Raw genomic sequence first — 20,025 nt, 5'->3', positions numbered from 1 at the left:
TCACGGTCCGCGCGCGATTATTCTAGAACACACGCGAATATGCGAAAGGCACACGGTTATGAAATAGAATTTATGCACGCGAAGTTACACGTTAGCACACGCGACATACAAACGCACACGCGATCGAGCACATTAACGTACAAATGTTCGAGCCCTTCGCGATGATACACGCGATTCCCTACGCCCGCACATGCCTGAACCGTACAATGAATATCACATTCAGAATCACGGCCCGCTACAATTGGCCTATTGCAGTGTTTTATTGGGCGACATTGCCTGTCTCGTCTGCAAATTGTAGTATGTGATTCTGACGGGGAGCCCTTCCGAGAACCTAGCTCTACAGCTCCAGTAGGACAACTCTCGAAAAAAAAAAAAAAAAAAAAAAGAAATAAGTATTCTAAGTAACTTAAAACACACCTACGAAAAATAAAATCATTGACCATCTTGTTGACTCGTGAATGCAATAAAACATTCTACTAAGACACTCAAAATGTTTGTTTTGAAAATGATAGAAAATGTAGCTTTCATATCAAGTAACTCACTAATGAATTAAATGTTCCAAAATTAGTCGAACACATCTTATTTGATCCGTGAAAACAAAATAGCAATTTCTGAAGCCCCATAATGAGATGTCCATTAATTCGTTTCAATATGGTAAATAAATTCCAAAACAATATTTGAAAAAAATCATTATAAAAGACAAAATAATTACTTTTGAACCACTCTAATAAGTAGTAAAGTTAATTTCTATTTTTATAATTAAAATAGATATTCAGCGCACAAAAACTTCTTTAAACAAATTTTTGAACCTTCACAACAAAATAATTTTTTGAGCCACCCTAACGTATGATTTTTTTTTGCATGTGTTAATATCAAAAATGATTTAGCACACGAAAATTAATATACACAAATTTTAAGAACGATTTCGAAAAAAAATATTTTTGAGACACCCTAATGATTAGTAAACGCTTATTTTTGAAATGTTTTAAGATCAAAAACGAATTCAGCGTACCAAAATTACATAAAATCGTCCTATTAGAACCGATACGGCAAAGTTTGGACTTTAGTCCACCTTTTGTTCTAAGTCGTGCCACTGAGTCCAATTTCTATACTTACTAACAAATATCCTACTTCCGTGATACTTGTGGAGTGCGTAGTAGTATAAACGGCCTCTAGTAAAAGCAAGTATCGGACTAAAATTCCTTTCCTTTCCTTTCGCGATTCACGTTCGGGGCTGGCCGGCGCCGGTATGGATCAACAAAACACTTTAGGATCACCAGTAGTTGCACATGGAAAGATGTTTCGCAACTCCCAAGTATAATTATCTACTGATTCCCTGTGCAAGTTCAACTATTCCAGATCGATAACGGATTAGCCGCCAGAGGTGGCCGCACAAGCTCAAACTCAAGTCAATCGCAATGGTAATTATCGCTCTTTTATTACGGCGGTAGTGCGATACTGTACTGATTGTGCAGTGAATAAGCAACAAAATGGTAGAAATGGATTGCTCGCTTCATTGACAGCTAGCTATAGCAGAGCATTTTTTTTTGCTTCTTCTCTGGGCGATATTGGAAGATAAAATAAAGCAGCGGTTCTCAAGATTTTATAGCTATCTTATACATATTTTATGGCAATATGGTTTGACATTTTAAGCAGGGAGATTATTGCAGCAGATAATTTTTAACTAAGGGGGATAATTTTACAACTATCTTAAAAGTAGGAATAACTAGAGGGCATGATTGAATTTTGTAAAGATTCGAGGAGATTAAATAGAGTTAGTTTTATGTGGTAGTAGAGTTGAGCATTTTCAACGAGATAATGTAATATATTAGTTAAAACTAGAAGAGACAGGAAGAACTAAATGTTTCGTGAAGATATTTGTGGCAAGGAGGGGGGGGGGGTAGGGTTTATGCTTCTGGGTAGAAGAGTCAAGGGAGGGGGGGTTGCCAAGATTACAAGTGGAGAAAATTATAAACTATCAGTTTCAGGCATCAGGAGATCAACGACATAGATTACAGACTGAGGTGGCCTTCATCAGGAAGAATCATATACTGGGACGCTGGGTGGTCCTCCTCAAGACGGCAGAGGTTTCGATTTCGTAGTACGGCTCAGATGTGGATCGGCAACACTTCGAGTTGCGCGTGTGTTGTTCGTGCTGTAGGTCCTGTGTTTGTTGGCTCATTCGACAGAGATGTTTTGTGTCGCCTTGGCGTCACATCAAACCTTTGTGGGTGTATGGTACAGGTGGAAGAGAGCGCTTTTGAGAATGATAAGAAGCGGCAATTAAATTTGTATATTGATGGTTTTTACGAAGGTGTATATGAGGGACATATAGAGGAGATCGCGGCTTGCCAGCACATCTCGAACCGGGACGTTGGTTGGTCTTCCTCGGGCCCGCAGGGTATCCATTAGCCGAGACATGGCGGAACTGTACTCGGTGCACGCCCGGACAATGTGCTCGATGTCGTGATAGCCGTCGCCACGAGCCCAATGCGGCGGAGATGTGCATTCAGCGTGTAATGGTTTGCCATGAGTCGGGACATCACACGAATGAAGTCACGACCCACATCCATCCCGTTGAACCAAGGTTTCGTCGATACCTTGGGCACTATCGAATGCAGCCACCTTTCTAGCTTCCCATTGCTCCACGAGCTTTGCCAACTTTCATCAATATGTTATTTTGAGTTTGTTAGGAAACAAGACTTGAAATTTCAATATGCACTCGGAAAAAATATTTTTCTTCGCGGACCCCCAACACGACCCCCTGGGGTCCGCAGACCCCAGTTTGAGAACCACTGCTCTAGAATGATAGCAAGTGACGTAAGTAGAATTTTCGTATTTTCGCGAAATTGAATACTTTTAAATAATAAAAAGCAGAAAATGTCATAAAAATCGACCAAGAGTTACTTCTTAAAAAAATATGTGATAAAAATAAAATCCTACATAAGTCGCTGGAGAAAGAAATTTTGAATAAATTGTGAAAATTTCAGAACGATCAAAAATCATTTATGTAAGTTACATGTCTAGCCAGCTCAAAAAAGTGGTTTCGAAAAAAAAGCTGTTGAAGTTTTCAGTACGTTCAGGATATACATAAAAGGCGTTGCGGTAGAATTGAAAATTTGAACATTTATATATTATCGTATTATATTCCATATAATGACATAATTTAAATTTATAAAAATATTCTACAGTGGTGTAACTTCTTAATGTAGTCTGGTTCAGTACGCGGTGCGGAGTGATGTAGACGATCTTGGTTCTAACGTTGTTGTATTCGTTGTCGTGTTTTCGATTGTTCTTTAGAGTGAAGATTTCAGCTAAACTTCCAAACGTTATCAGTACACAATTACGCGCATGGTGTAGCTGTACATAGGTCATTCCCGTGAGTAATGTTACGCTAAGAGTGAACCCAAAACAAGTCAACCAATCGAACGCAATTGGAAGTCTGATGTCTCTGTACGTGGAATCTGATGTTACTCGCTAGGTTGACTATTTTGAGCTTCACTCTATGTATCACCAAAAACAATTAATAAATGTGTAAAACGTACGAAGAACGCCTAGAAAATAATTGACATAGTTTACACTTAGAATGAGCGATTCCCGTCCCCGCGGCGTAGACCGTACTCACCATTTGATAATGCCTGAAAATATTTATGCAGGTTTATTAAAATGCTTAACAAATTTCAATAGTTGTCGTAGTAGCTTTAGTTACAAGTGTTAATCAAAGCAAGGAAAAAACATTAAAATATCATTCAAAAATCATTATATTCGACCCCAGAACTTTAGTTTAAAAATGTCAACGGTGATGCAACTAATGATCACTAACGAATAGAAATACACAAGAAGTTGTTCTGCTTCAGAAAATCTTGGAGTAAGAAGTGTTCGCAAAAAACATATATTTTTATCGAAACATCTCGAATCCGTAGTTCCAGATCTGCATTAGTTCCGTAACGTTACTATTTGAAATACATTTTTAACATATCGTGCAATAACCCGTGCTGTAGGGTTACTGAATTTTCTGAGAGCAAATTAACGACACGTTCAATCAAATGTAAAAGTCTGTTGCACTCACAATCCGGACACTTTATTAATTCTATCCACAGTGTCGTCTTGATACGATTAGTAAAATGTTGTGCTAGATGGAAGACGAGAAGAGAAAATTGATTCTGCGCACACTCACATCGAAACCCGTCGTTTCTGCGGGCTCCCGGGAAAAAGTGCGGGGTCCTCATCAAATTCAAAGTTGATTTAGCCGATAAATTAGCCCAGAAACTGATAATCTGGCAAGCAATTCTCAGCTGCGGTTTCAAGCTTCAAGAATATGCTTTTATTGGTATGCTTTTAGAGATGGTCGGGTTTCAATTTTTTCAAACCCGAACCCGACCTGAATCCGGAAGTTTAAAAATTGAAAGACCCAAACCCGACCCGAGCCCGAAATTTTAAAATTGAAAAACCCGAACCCGACCCGAGCCCGGAAATTTTAAAATTGAAGAACCCGAACCCAACCCAAACCCGAGAATGAAAATTTTATAAAACTCGAACCCGAGCCCGATAAATTCAAAATTTAAAAACACGAAGCGGAGAGTAGGATAAATAGGCGTTTAACGCATGGGGATCCAAAAAGCGTAATGAAGACAGATTTAAACAATCTTGCCCGTCGTACTTAATTAAAATTTCAATTTTTATCGAAAACTATTCCTGTTAGAGTAGATTGATATAATTTATTACATATTTGATAAATGTCAATTGGCAATTCGTATTCGACAGTTTACACGACGTCACCCGCGTACTGGTTGATACGATCAAACTGTTGAATGGTTTCTCTTGAGTGCTTGTTTAAAAAATAAAATATTCGGGCTGTTTGCAAATTTGAAGAGAGGAAATTTTATGCATGAATAAAAAATACAACATTGGGCATGGTAAAATTTAGTATGTTTATATGTGTCATCCATTCGTATCACGAAGCAAAATTAATTACTACAAAAAGAGACTGGGAGTTGTGTATAAACGTAAACAGCGTCAAGAAATGGTTGAGTGTGATCTGTTTGAAACCCGACCCGAATCCTAAAATTCCAAATTCACAAAACCCGAACCCGAAAGTTTAAAATTTCAAGAACCCGACCCGAACCCGAGAAATTTTAATTTGAGAACCCGGAACCCGATCCGAACCCGAAAAGTTTAAACTTACAAAAGCCGAACCCGACCCGAAACCCGTCGGGTTCGGGTCTGGTTCGGGGTTCGAATCCAAAAACCCGAACCCGACCATCTCTATTTCATATGCAATATTCCTTCCTAAGAAGAAAAATTGGTTTAAACCACAACCAGGGCACAAAACCTAATTACATACATCCTGAGGTTTGCGTTTCGGTATCGCCTCTTCGAAGGCATGGCACTACTTGTGAACACGCTAAACAACTCCCAACTTACGATGTCTCGTAAGGGAAGAAGTTCTGTTAGCTGATGAGACATATTGAGTATGTTTCCAATTTTGGACTAGCGTCAGCCTGGTTCTGTACTCAAGTGCCATGATTCTGAAGAGTTGAAGCTGAAACGCAAACCTGTAACTTAAGCTTTCCTATGCTTTAGTTCAGTGATTCTCAACCTGGGGTCCGCGGAACCCTAGGGGGCTGTGAAGTCGTTGCTGGGGGTTCACGAAGAAAAGTATATTTTCCGAGTGGATATTGAAATTTCAAGTAGGGGTCCGCAATAACCCAGGGTGATTTGTAAGGGGTCCGTGGCATAAAAAAGGTTAAGAACCGCTGCTCTACAGTGTTCGGGTGGTGAGAATGCGACTGAACCAACCTATTCCTTCTTACTTGACTTTCGAACCCAAATCATCTCATGGTTTTCTTTATACTCAAAGCTATGCACGTTCCCTGGGCAGACGCCCTCGTGCCAGTTTTGAAACCAGACAGCACCGTACGGAAATTGATGTGACAAGACAACTAAAGAGAATTCAAGAAAGCCATGTGCCAAAGCCAATAAAGAGAATTAATCTACTACAATCAATACTAACAAACAGCCTTCGACATACGCTGCTAAAACACAATCAATTAGCCAACTAACAATTGATTCGGTCAAACAATAATCAATGATAACACCTGATATGGACATCAATTAGTACGCCAAGCTAAATAGTAAACCAAAAAGAAGACAGTTATACCAGAATCACTCAAAAACACAATAAGCACACATAAACATTCAACAACGAAAATCAAAACTGCTCTAGCGAAGGCGACATATAGGTGCACGAGAGCTAAGGAGTGGAACTCAATGATCAACAACCAGCAAGTGAAGCACCACCAAGAAAAAGATTCACACGCGTTTTTTATTTCTTACAATTTGTAAAAACATGAAAATTTCACAACTCAATTCTGTCAACGCTGCGGGCCTAATACTGAACAATAATGTGACGTGACTTATCAATTTGTTGTTGTTGTTGGTAGAAGTATAAAAGCTAGAAGTATCCGTTACTTCGATCACGGTTGAGTATAAATGGTGGAAGTTGTTTATGAATTTTAATGTCATTGATTTGAATATCGTTTACTGAGTGGAATATTTTCTGCACTACTGAAAAGGTTCTCTTTTCTTTACAAAACAGAAAGGTCACGTACATTTTCATCAATAATAAATTTCTCCTTGTCTTATTGTTGCTATTTTTCACTAATTTAGGGAACATTCACAAATTACGTAATGCGTAACTAACTGGGCAGTGCAAAACAGCCTACTATATCTTTAATTTGTCCAGGTTGATTAGTTGAATTTTCATATCTGGTAAGTTTAATATGCAGATGAGATACGCATAGTTTTGTCTGAGTAGGATGATGGCTGCAGTTTCTTGTTATCGACGAATGGATGATTTTTAATTAAATTAATCCTTTATAATAAGGCGGTGGCAACTATATTGCAACCTTTTCGTTTCGTTCATAACGCAGGAATTTGAGGTGAGAAGTGTTCCAATCTAATGAAATCTATTTGTTAGGAGTCTGGCAACTCTTCTTATTACATTTTATTGATATACAGTGAAAAGTGTCAGATTGGTGAAGAGTTTTTTTGAAAAAAAAATACGGCGATTTCCTTTTTAACAATAAAATTAGCTCGATTTTGAAAAAAGAATACTCTAGATTTTATAAGTTGGTCATGCAAATTTGTAAAAACAACTATTTTTATTCCGAAAATTTGGTGTATGAGTGGTAAAAATTGCAAAGAAAAAAAAAATAAAATGAATAAATGAACGTCTATAATCTGTGGTCTCGTTTTTCAACTTATCCTCAGAATCCAGTAAATAACTACTGATAATTAGGTAATAATCAGTAACCCACCTTAATTTCTTTCTGAATTTCTGATCCAGCTCCATTTGTCCTTATATTTGCACCAACCTCGTTGGAAATACATCAAACACTACGAAGACTGTCGTTTTCTAACGGGCGGTAAGAAGTATATTTTCAAAACAGTTCTTATTACGAAATAAATGTAAATATATACTAAACTTAGTGAAAGAACCGTGTTTCTTTGAATATAACATCCATTAATAGCCCCAAACTCTGGGCCTTCTAAAGGGTTAAACTGTCAGTCAGGGCATGTGGCCTTCGACTGGTAAAATCCATTCTCATTGATTCGGATGTGTTAATGGCTCGTTGGTGGCTGTGTGTTCCTACTTACAGGTGCATTGATAAATCTGCTCGGTTGTGGGGGTATACGTGAGTCCTGTTAGTCCTGTTCCAGTGGTGAGTATGCTTGCTTGAGACATTTCACGTGGATCGGTTCTTCCATTATCGTGGAAAGCTACAAGCTTACAAATTAATATTCTATCTTCTAGAAGGGTCTTTTTTGAAAATACTGTACTGGATTTAAGGCTATGATTGAAGCTTCATCTTTCTGCGGAGATTTTTTTTCTCTGGAGATTGTTATGTCCAGGTAACGAATTCTAGGAAATAGTAGTAGGCTTCGGCCAGCCCAAGTATCAATTCTAGTTTTATAGCACACTACAAGTGCATTCTAAGTTTTAAGAAGATCTTCAAGAGTACCGTAAAACCTCAATTGTTACTAGGGAGTGGTCTTTCCATGAAAATTTCCAGTTATGACAAACAAGTTCAGTTGTGAAATCACCCAACAATGAAGTGTTTTGCCCAACGCTTATGAAGATAATAAGTAATCATCAAATGATTCAATAGCTATTATTTGAAGCTTTATTTACTTTATCTTGATTGTACTCATTCTGTGATAGAATAGGACGTCGTTGATAAGTCCATTTGACGTCCTCGTGTGTCAGGCGGAGGTCCGCTGTAATCGTTATACCATATTTATATTTGATCTATCTTATCAGCTGATATCACCCGCACTGAATCAAGTATTTGCTTTCCCTCTCTCTATCTCTCTCTCCACAGGTGAAACCCTACGACGACGAACGACGGATCCGAACCAAGCGAGAGACTGATATCTAGCAGCGATCCAGGAATATGACGAGTCACTATGCTCCACCGGAAACGTAGTCCATCCGAAGAGACTGCGCTGAAAACCAAAGTCCTGCTCGAGGAATTCCATGCGTAATCGGTGATAGATAGAATGGGAAGCTAGATTTTAAGTTCATAGTGGATAGAACTGACAAGTGATACCAGGCAAAATCTCAGAGAAGCTGCTCCCTGTAAGATTCAGTTAAGTCTAGCGAGTGTGAGAATAACGCAACGTCTGTTATCGAATAACAAAAAAAAATTAAAATGCTGAACTCCATCTCCAAGCATCTGCTGCATTGTGCGTTGCTCGTCACGTTGCTAGTCGTGTTCGAAGTATTCTCCGGCGGTATTAAAGTCAACGAGAACAGTTTCGTTTCGATCGATCCATGGGAGGAATATGGCACAATACCGACGCTCCTGCTCTACACACTGCGATTGCTTACGTTCCTCACGCTGCCACAGGTATTGTTCAACTTCTTCGGACTGGTGTTCTATAATGCCTTCCCGGAGAAGGTGGTGCTGAAAGGGTCACCACTGCTAGCACCCTTCATCTGTATTAGGGTAGTGACACGAGGTGACTACCCGGATCTAGTCAAATCTAATGTTACGCGTAACATGAATACCTGTCTAGACACGGGCCTGGAGAATTTCCTCATCGAAGTTGTTACCGATAAGGCCGTCAACATGCCCAAACATCGGCGAACGCGGGAAATCGTTGTCCCGAAGGATTACAAAACCAAAACCGGCGCAATGTTTAAATCGCGCGCCCTACAGTACTGCCTGGAAGACTCGGTGAACGTACTTAACAATAACGATTGGGTGGTACATCTGGACGAGGAAACACTGCTGACGGAAAATAGCGTGCGTGGAATCATTAATTTTGTGCTGGATGGGAAGCACCCGTTCGGGCAGGGATTGATTACGTACGCGAACGAGAATGTGGTCAACTGGCTGACGACACTGGCGGATAGTTTTCGCGTATCGGATGATATGGGAAAGCTGCGGTTGCAGTTTAAAATGTTCCATAAACCATTCTTCAGCTGGAAGGGAAGCTACGTGGTTACTCAGGTGAGCGTCAAATATTTTAAATTTGGAGGCACGTTTCTGTAGAAGTAGTCCAACGTTCGACCTCTGGGGTAAAATATTCTAGGGCCGAATTTTTGCTTTATCATCTTGGCAATGTTTCCTAGAGACTTTGAAACCTTGTGGAGTCTTCTGAAATCTTTGGAATATCCATAGATCTTCTGAAGTCTGCTAAAAATCTTTTACAGTTTCAGAGTAATTTCGAAATCTTCAAAAACCATCTGAAATCTTCTAAGAACTAATCTGCCGTGATACGCATATCTGTCCCATCTGCATAGGAAACCCATAGCAAATGGGACTGTTATGCGGATCACGGCAGTAATGAAATCATTTGAGCGTTTCAGAAATCTACTGAAATATTTTAAAGACTTATGAACTCTGCTTAAGTCTTCTAGGATTTTAAGGAATCCTTTAAAGCTCTTGGATCTTCTGAACTCTTTCGAAACCTTCTAAAATAGTCTGAACTCTTCTAACGTTTTCTGAAGCAATCTGTTGTGAGACGACATTGTAAGACTGACTCAGATCACCTATACGACCGGGTTTCATTTTGGGCACGCCTTATCCGGCAACGTACTTAATATTGTGGAGAAGAATTCAAGTTGCCATTTTACACAAATCTAAATAAAAAATGATCGATTTGATTTCATGTTTTTTCTCGTATTCCATGTGGAATTGCTCCAAACTAATTCTTATCTAAATCCATTAGCTTACTTCATGACCTTCGTTAATCTGTTAGAGGCTTGCTCGCTCGGTGTAGCGTCGATAAGAACCATTTTAATGGGCTGTGCCATCATTTTCTTATTTAGCACGCTTCAGATAAGATTTCACAGTCTGATATTCGCCTTCCATTCCACAATCGTTTGTTAACCCTTAAGGGCACAAGGTCATTTTATTTAAGTTATGCAAAAATCGCTACGTGGCTTTATTAAGATCCTGCGATTATGTTGAGATATTTTTCACTTGAGGGTAAACTTAATAAAATGAGTTAGTTCGTCTCATCAGAATCCAACACTAACTTAGAGCCGGACTAAGCTAGCATCAGTTTGACGCTAGCTCTGAAACGTAGACACAATTTGTGTTCCTGAGCCAACACCTAGTCAACCGTGATGTTTTGCAAACAATTTTTCTGCACTCTGTACTAAGAAGAGTATTTGGTAAACCCACTTTTGCGCTTAAAGCCGCAAAACCTTTCACCCAATTTTTTCTCCTTAGGAAGAAGTATAGCATTGGCTTGTTAAGTGGAACAAAATTTCGATTTCACTAGTTCTTGTCAGCCTAATCAGAACACCTTTTCTTGCGGGACATCTCGCCTGACCATGGGGTTTGCTCAGGAACACAGATTGTATCTGCGTTTCGGACCTAGCGTCAATTGGATACTAGCTTAGTCCGGCTCTAAGTAAGTGTCGGATTCTGATGAGACGAAGTCGAAATGTAAATTCCATATCAAACTTTACTCTATTCACTATCAAAAATGGGTCTACCCAATTTTTTCTCAAGTTTCTTAAGAAGAAATATAGCTTAGTTAATAATTATTTTATTTTTGATTTACCAACTCCGCTGTACCTTACAGTACACCAGACCTGCGACATCTTATGACAACCTACTTTAACTGAAACCGCGCTAGCGCTAAAAATTCTCCCAAAACCTCGAACTAACGTTTCCTTTTCCTTCTTCTTTTTCTCTCCCTTTCTCTCTCTCTCTTATTCCCCTATTTGCCAGGTCCACGCCGAGAAGGAGGTTTCGTTCGACAACGGCATCGACGGATCGGTCGCCGAGGATTGTTTCTTCGCGATGCGTGCCTTCGCCAAGGGTTACACTTTCAACTTCATCGAGGGCGAAATGTACGAGAAATCCCCGTTTACGCTGTTGGACTTTTTGCAGCAGCGAAAGCGTTGGCTCCAGGGTATCCTGCTGGTCGTTCACTCGAACACGATCCCGATGCGGAACAAGTTGCTGCTCAGTATCAGTGTGTACTCCTGGGTCACGATGCCGCTGTCCACCTCGAACATGATCTTCGCCGGGCTGTACCCGATACCGTGCCCGAATGCGGTGGACTTTCTGTGTGCGTTCATTGCCGGGTTCAATATCTACATGTATGTGTTCGGAGTGATCAAATCGTTTTCGCTGTACCGGTTCGGGGTGGTCAAGTTTCTGGCCTGCGTACTGGGGGCTCTGTGTACCATTCCTATAAATGTGATCATTGAGAATGTGGCCGTGATCTGGGGCCTTGTCGGGAAGAAGCACAAGTTTTACGTGGTGCAAAAGGATGTTCGGGCACTGGTGACAGTTTAACGGGGCTCGGACCGTTCGGTTTGCTGGTCGCAACCCGTATTTCTGGTCAGGTTTTAGGAAAGGCTGCGGCCGACGAACTTCTTTATACACTATCTGACGATAGGCTTTAGCTGTATTATTATTACTAGGATTAGTTTTTTTTCCGATGAGAGGTAAGCTTAGAGGGTTAGCTGTTGTTATCATGTGTATATTTGATAGGGATCAGTTTTTTTTCTGAATAATCAGGAAAAGTCGAATTTTGCGTATCTTTTTTGCGGATCATCCTCATGGAAAACGACAAGTATATGTTATACGTGCGACTGAGTTTTCGTTTTTCATTTAAATTTTCATTTGTTTAAAACATTAGGTTATCGAATGTGTGGGCGAATGCGATGCATGTAAAGATACACAGTTTATTGAGATTTTCATTGTTTGTTATTTATTTTTTGTGTTTATTTCGTGTAGAGCTGTTCATCGTAATAGCCTTTCACATATTCAATTATATTATTTGAGAACTGTGTTCTCTAATGTGTATAACTATTGACCAACAGCAATTGGCATTTTAATCAGCGGTTCCCCTTAAATCACTGGAAAATTAGAACTTTCTCTCGTAATTTGATTGCAAACTCAAAATCAACATCACTTTATTTCAGCCTGATCTAATGCGATAGAATGTTCAGCAATTTCCCATGGATTTCAGGGACCATTCCTAGGTTGCTAAAAGTAGCTTGTTGATTTTACGGATAAGAGTCACGTCTAGAAGATAATGATCACACTTCAACTTGTTGGAATATGATTTTATCTTGTTTCATATAGCACGGATTTACTTATTTATTAGAACCCGTAGTCAAATGTAATTGCGATGAAAGGAGCAAGCAAGTGAAACGCTAAGTAAATTACTCACATTCAAACGAAATTAAGCAAAAGGAACAACCATCCACGTCCACACGTTGTTCTCTACCTATTTGAAACTAGTGATGGTATATAGAATATCGTATATAAGTATAAAAAATTAAAACAACAAAATCTTCAAAAAGTAAGCAGCATGAAATTTAGTAGATAATTAATATCGTACCGTTGGTAACCAGAAAATAAGCTCTTTAGAAGGAAAGAAAACAAAAACAATGAAATTAATATTGAAACACACGCTAGAGGTTATTTCAAAATGTTTTAAGATGCTTACGGATTGTTTCTATATATTTTTCTATAGGAACAACCAATTTGATATAAACAAAACAAAAACTTGAAAAGCAGTCACGATAAGCAAGCAAACAAAACACACAAGTAATTCATGATCTACCTGTAATGGAATTTCCGATAAATATTAATAATAAAATCGATGCGATTCAACAATTACGCGAATATAGTCACTTTTTTATGGTGGAACGAAAAGAAAGTATAAATACTGCATTTTAATTAATCAGAACGTCGCAGCACTTTCTCTGTATCCGTAAAGTGGTTCGCAAGGAATGAGGAGGAGGTTGTGCGGAGTTTGGGCTCAGTCGGGCATGGTCGTGAGGTGATCGTGGGGGAAGGACCATTTGTAGTTTCGGGGTTTTTCCGAAAGGGATACATTTTTTGGGCCGTCTTAGGAGCTTGGACGACTGTTGGGTCAGAATAGGACCTGGGTTTGGAGGTACAGCTTTGAATTTTTTTTGCCCCGGCAATTTTAGGAGTTGAGATACCCGGGAAAAGGGTGGAGAACGCATTTCCGAATTTTACTTGGAGAATTCTTGGAGGAGCTTTTGTCAGTGGATGGATTATCTTAGAGATGATACTGGGTTTCAACGTTTCATGCATTTCTGGTCCAATTGGCGCGGGGGTGCGTATTACATTTCTGGTAATTTTTCGCGCGAAGTCATTTTCTGACCTTGATCGTCTTCGACTATACTCGGGTTTCGCGTGAGAGCTCGGGCTTTAGCTTTCGCTGTACATTCTGCGATCTTGCCATACGATCGTGAATCTCGTACCCCCAAGCCTCGGAACATACCTTCATTTTCGCCACCCTCAAAATAAACGTGGCACTGATGACCGCGATCCTGGCGTTTCCGGACATGTTCAGGATAGTGTAGCATTTACGATTAAATCCTGTACCATATTTAGTTGAGATAATGAATCTAATCTAGCGTTAGCAATAGTGTAGACAGTCTTCGATAATAATGTCTTCGCCAACTGACCAAAATCGGCAATCACTAAGCACTCCGTTTGACAGTCAATTACACCGTCAATGTCAGATCAGTGCAGTGGCAACGTAAATGTTGCCAACATCACATAAGTACTAGAAAAACTCTAGAAAGAGAACTGCAGAGACTCCATTTTGAATCGATTGGATTCAAGTTTAGCTGTCAAAAACGAATCAAATCGAACACTGCCTATCCTTATAACATTGGACGTGTTGCCATAAAAAGCCGGGCATACGTTGCCAAAAATGCTGTTTTTCTCTCCGCTGTTCTCTTTTTTTTCTAATAAGTACGATCAGACCACAACAGAACGGAAACGGCAAATTCCACTGACATTTTGCTGGTGACAAGGCACACAGTAAGCAGACGTCACATTCCGCCTCGGGCATTGGCCGCATTTCCATTCAGGCGAGGAAAAAACTCGAGCAAACGTGGAGTTTGACAAGTAATTTGGCAATGAGCATTGCAGAAAATTCGCTTCTCCGCGATAAGCGTGCAACGAAGAGACAAATTATCGATCTCGGATTCAATCAGCGACGGAACCAAACGGAAAAGCGTGGAGACGGTTTATAGCAGTAGAGGAGACGAAAGGCTGTCATCTCTACGTGGAGATCATAACCAAAAAAAACATTCGACTGAGTTCGAATTCATTCTGTACTGTAGCAGCTCTATTCTAAGAAGCATTCAGACGACGAAACCAAGCGTTGATCGAGCAAAAATATGTGCAGGTAATAGTTCTTGTCAGAAAGAAAAAACTATACGCTAATTATTTGCATTACTGAAATCGAACGTTTCCGTGAGGAACGCACGACAAGCAGGACATCGAGCCAAACTCGGATTCAATCTCGTAAGACAGCACCATTTTCGGATGAATTGAGGCTACTGTATAAGGTAATTATGACTATTAACAAATGCAAACAACTATGACATGAAATTCCAGTTTCCACCATTACGAACAGATTGATTCGCGTGATCCGTGCTAAGAGCTAATTACGAAGAAAAAATCTCCAATCGAACGGAACGACGAAACTGTACGAAGCATCGTACAGGCGAAGGACGTGGCAGGCAGGACGAATTCTTAAAGCTTTCCGGAGTCGGAAGTTCACAGCAGGTTTTTTTTGCAAGATTCAACAGAAACTGCGAAGGAGCGATTTATCTCTGCCACACGCTGTACACACTACGAGGTAACGGTTTTGTTGGCTAAACGGAACGGAGATAGTAACGAAGGGAGGTTCTCCAGGTGGAGTGGAAGCCATTACGGAGTGGTAGCGTATTGACGGCTAAGCGAAGGAAGATCGCCATTTAAATTTTTGCTTCGAGAAGCTGTGATGTCGATATTCGTCAAAGCGATGGAAAGATTCCGGACGACGGAAAGGTCTCATGGCGTTGGCTTACGTGGCACGGGAAGGCTAAGGCAAGTCAGGCAAATAGAAAGATGGGCCCATCTGAAGTGAGTAGTAGTAGTAGCTAGGAAGTAAAATATTAATGGTTAATGGCAGGAAAGTGTCGAGGACTAGTGAATAAATGTAAATGCTGATTTGGATTAATGTTTTGTTGGTTGCGATCATGAGTTACGGCTTGAAGTCCGGGCATCCGAAGCATCTCAGCTTTAAGACGACTAGCTGAACAATATTTCTACATAAATGCCTGGACGAAGGCTACTTCCCGGATAGATGGAAGATCCAGAAGCTGGTGCTGCCGAAACCAGGCAAGCCATCAAGATATTCAGCATCGTGTCGGCCTGTATGCCTATTCTTGGAAAACTTCTGGAAAGGATCCTCCTCAACAGACTGACGAAATACGCTGAAAGGGAGAACGGGCTATCGGAGAGGCTGTCCGAATTTCGGAAAGGGATCGCAACGGTGGACACTAGCTACAAAGTCATCGTGAGCACGGAGAAAGCATTTTAACAAAGGAGAAGGAATAATCACTACCGTGACTTGATTACTATCGACGTGAAGAACGCGTTTAAGAGCGCCAGTTGTAGAGTTGCACACAATGTGGCTCCCGGACACTTTGTGTAAGGTTCTGAAAAGCTACTTTCAGAACCGAGTACTGGTCTACGAGACGAACAAGAGGCTGAGGATGATAAGAGTCACGACGACAACATCTCAGGGTTCCATTCTCGGCCTAACGCTCTGGAATATAATGTACAACGAAGTGTTAGCACTGGAGTCCATGGGAGTGGAGATCGTCGGCTTTGCAGACAACGTTGTCCTGACGATAACCGGTGTGTCCAAGAGGGTGACGTGACGTCATATTCGCGTAGCCAACATAAGAACTCTGCTTGTAACAAAATGAACGAAATTAATTTTTAATACGAACGAGGAGCACTTTAGTTTACATCAAATCAGTTAAAGTGTTCATTGTTTTCTTTTATTTACTGCTACTATTGTTTGTTGATGACGCTTTAAGCGATTTTGACGTTGTCAAACTGACCCCCATCGATCGATGGAAAAACGATGTTGCCTATTGTCAAACTCTGTATATAGAGATAGGGATGCCAGTTGGCTGGGTGAGACCCTTGAGGAGGTGGAGATGTTGACAGCAGAGACAATAGGCATCGCGGAAACCTGAATGGCTGACGCGAAATTGCAGCTGGCTCACCACAAGACGGAGGTAAAGCTGGTCAGTAACTGTGCACGTCGTGATCAGCGTCGGGGGACAATCCATCCCATCGATGCGTTCACTGAAGCACCTGGGTGTGATGGTCGGCAATCGGTTAAATTTCAACAGCCATGTCGAATTCGTATGTGAGAAGGCTGCGAGGACAACTAACGCATTGGCAAGGATCATGCCGAATCACGGTGCAGCAAGATGCAGAACCATACGTCTCCTGGCGGGTGTCTCATCCTAAATACTGAGGTATTGCCTAGCCCGGTCTGATGGGCTGAACTCAAAGCAGAACCGGACGAAGCCGACAAGCACGTTTCGTCTAATGGTTGTTCGTGGCGCGAGTGCATACATAATGATATCGTCGGAGGCGATATGCGTAATTGCCGGGATGGTCCCCATCTGTATCACTCTGGCTGAGGACGTGAAATGCTACCAGCGGAGGAATGCACGAAATACAAGGAGAGTGATCAGAGTGGATTCGTTGGCTAAGTGGGACAACGCGGAGAAAGGACGGTGGACCCACCGACTCATCCAAAATGTGTCGGCTTAAGTGCATAGGACGCATAGAGGTGAACTTCCATTTAAGTATGTGAACGTGCAAGAGACACCGGAACACGTGGTCCTCGAATGCCCCAGGTTCGAAGAAGCTCTAAGGAGTATACCTGGTGTGACAGTTGAAAATATCATCGAAGAGATGTTCCACGACGAGAATATTTGGGATGCTGTCAAAGGAAAGGACCAGCAAAGTAACGCCACCGGCTAGAAATCGGGTCTCGAGAGAAATTCCACCACCGGGGAACTCTACGCCGGTGTCGATTAAGTCCACTGTCGGGGACCAATTCAGTAGTGCGCAACGTAGCGCTGGGTTCGGACGTCGGGGCGCCAGCGAGCCGGACGTCAGACTCCACCGGAATCGCCGGGCCGACCTTTACACCCTATCTGTTGCTCTTGGGAAGACTAAAGGGCGAACACGAAATTATTGCGACACATTCAACAGGGCATAATTTTTTTACCATTGGGTAAAAATCAACCAAATTTTGCACACTTTCTCATTGATGTGTATTGTTTACATGCTGTCAAATTCGAAGTCGTGTTTTTCGATTCAACGAAAATGGAAGTGAACCAACGCGAGTGGAGAGAACAAATTCTTTCCAAACACCTGGAATTTCCTGACCTGTCGCACCGGCAGTTGGGAAAAATGTTTAACATTCACCATTCAACCGTCTCCAGAGTGTTGAAGCGGTTCCAGGAGCGGTTGACGTTGGACCACGGCAAAGGAGCTGGAACCGGGACCGGAGAACAAAACAGACGGAGGGAAAGGTGAAGCGGATGATTAAAGCAAATCCCAACGTCTCAAGCCGTGATTTGGCAAAAAAGATCGGCATGTCGCAGAGCTACGTCCAGAATGCAAAGAAGAGAGCTGGACTACATACATACAAGGTACAGAACTTCCCAAACCGCGGCAACAATCGACGGCTAAAACTCGGGCACGGAAGCTCTACGAGAAGATGCTGACAAAATATGGCTGCTGTGTGATGGACGACGAAACGTATATAAAAGCAGATTTTAAGCAAATTCCGGGGTTGGAGTTTTTCACCGGCAAGAGCAAGTTCTATGTGGACGACAAATTTAAGAAGAAGAAAATGTCTAAGTTCGCCTCCAAACATCTCATTTGGCAGGCCATCTGCTCTTGCGGACTGAGGAGTGAGCCTTTCGTGACAAAGGGCACAGTAAATGGCGAGATCTACAAATCTGAGTGCCTCGAGAAGCGCCTTTTGCCGTTCTTACAGCAGCACGACGAAGCTCCGCTATTTTGGCCAGATTTGGCATCATGCCACTATTCTAAAAGTGTCCTGGAGTGGTATAAGGACAATGCTGTCCATTTTGTTCCAAAGGACATGAATCCGCCAAACTGTCCGGAGCTGCGCCCGGTGGAGCAGTACTGGGCAATGATCAAGCGGGAACTTCGGAAGAGCAAGAAGACAGTCAAAGACGAGAAGGACATGTTAAGAAAATGAAAAATAACTAAGAAACTGGTACCGGGTGACACTGTAAAGACTTCGATGGAGGGCATCAACCGAAAATGCGTTCAATTTCACACTCAAGGCTCCATCGATTAACTTTTCTTTTGATTTTTGAAGTAAATACATAGACTAACAGACACTCAAAAACAAAGCTTCGTCCGCTTTAACGGTCATTTTAAATATATTTGTAGTTGGGACTGTGGCCACATTTGAAATTATGGCACCACTGACATATGAACAAGCATATGGGGGATAGACCACTAGTGAAAAATTGTTCTCAAACCTGAGGGGTGACCCAGTAGTAAATGAGTGTTTGGGACTGTGAATAAAAGGTGGAGCTAGTGTTCTGGGAAAATTGTCGGATCGGTGTTTTTAAGGGGATTTCCCTCATAGTGTTATGTCTGTTAGTCTGTGGTAAATATACGTATAAAACTATCCTAAACTTTTGGTTTGATTTTAAACATAAAAAAATTGGCATGACATTTTCGGTGTCGCAATAATTTCGTGTTCGCCCTTTAGATACACCGCCAGGGATTAACGCTGGTAGATCGCGTCGAACAGCTAGCAGTGCGTCGTTAGGGCGCTAGTAACTAGTTGTTCCTTTGAGTAGACTAGGTCCACCGGCAGGTGCTAGGTCGAGTAGATCGGGACGGAGCAAACAACTAAATGGTTCACGGAAACGAACATCGGTATGGGGAGAAATTCCGCCGTAAAGGATCTGTCAGTCGGAATAGGGTGAGTTCACCACCGGCGATTATTCGAGTAGATCGGGATAAGGCTGGAAGCTAAATGACTCACGGAAACAGGAGCTAAATGGTTCATGGAAGCAGCATCTAAACGGCTCACAGTGACAAGAGCTAAATGGCGACGTAATAGATGTGGAAAGCACTAGAAGAGTCGAGAGTTAAATAGCTAATAGATCAAGTGAGGCTCCAAGATAGCTGCATAAAACTCGTCAGCATAAGAAAAAGATGCGACGAAAGCACAAAGAACGCCCCATCGATATTACGCACAATAAAATACAGCTTCAGATCATCAGCGTACGCGCGTCGGTATCCTGATGCAAGTAACAGCATTACATCATTGAAGTACACCACGAACAATAGTGGACCGAGTATGAAACACTACGATGCTCTCGACTCGAGTTTGACACGAAGTGTCATACCAGTCAAATAAGATTTCAGCCATTGAACCTCCGATGCACATAGCTTGGATAACTTATTATTATGATTAATCGAATCAAACGCTGCTTTTAGATCGGTGCAAACAACGTCGACTTGTGTCCCGCGATCCAAATGTTCAAAACAGGTAGTAGTGAAATCGGGAAGATTTGTTGTAACCGATCGTCCCGGTATGAATCCACGTTGGTCGCTAGAACAGTCTTCAAGATCTTCGAAGCCA

The 20,025-nt window shown here is 41.4% G+C and overlaps 1 protein-coding gene across 4 annotated transcripts in view; it reads left to right on the top strand.

The window, feature by feature from the left end:
- Positions 1-12,232, top strand: part of LOC131684915 (beta-1,4-mannosyltransferase egh) — a 70,328-nt gene extending 58,096 nt beyond the window's left edge. For all 4 annotated transcript variants that reach the window (XM_058968169.1, XM_058968177.1, XM_058968196.1 and 1 more), the window contains exons 2-3: positions 8,385-9,518; positions 11,253-12,232. In XM_058968169.1, coding sequence (XP_058824152.1) covers positions 8,715-9,518; positions 11,253-11,825 — 1,377 coding nt within the window. In that variant the 5' untranslated portion in view covers positions 8,385-8,714 and the 3' untranslated portion in view covers positions 11,826-12,232. The remainder of the gene's footprint in view (positions 1-8,384; positions 9,519-11,252) is intronic.
- Positions 12,233-20,025: the final 7,793 nt, after the last annotated feature.

This window comes from Topomyia yanbarensis, chromosome 1, assembly GCF_030247195.1.
Source record: "Topomyia yanbarensis strain Yona2022 chromosome 1, ASM3024719v1, whole genome shotgun sequence".
In the NCBI taxonomy this organism is placed as follows: Eukaryota; Metazoa; Arthropoda; class Insecta; order Diptera; family Culicidae; genus Topomyia; species Topomyia yanbarensis.
Note: the sequence above shows the minus strand (reverse complement) of the source record. Positions and strands in the feature narration are given on the sequence as shown.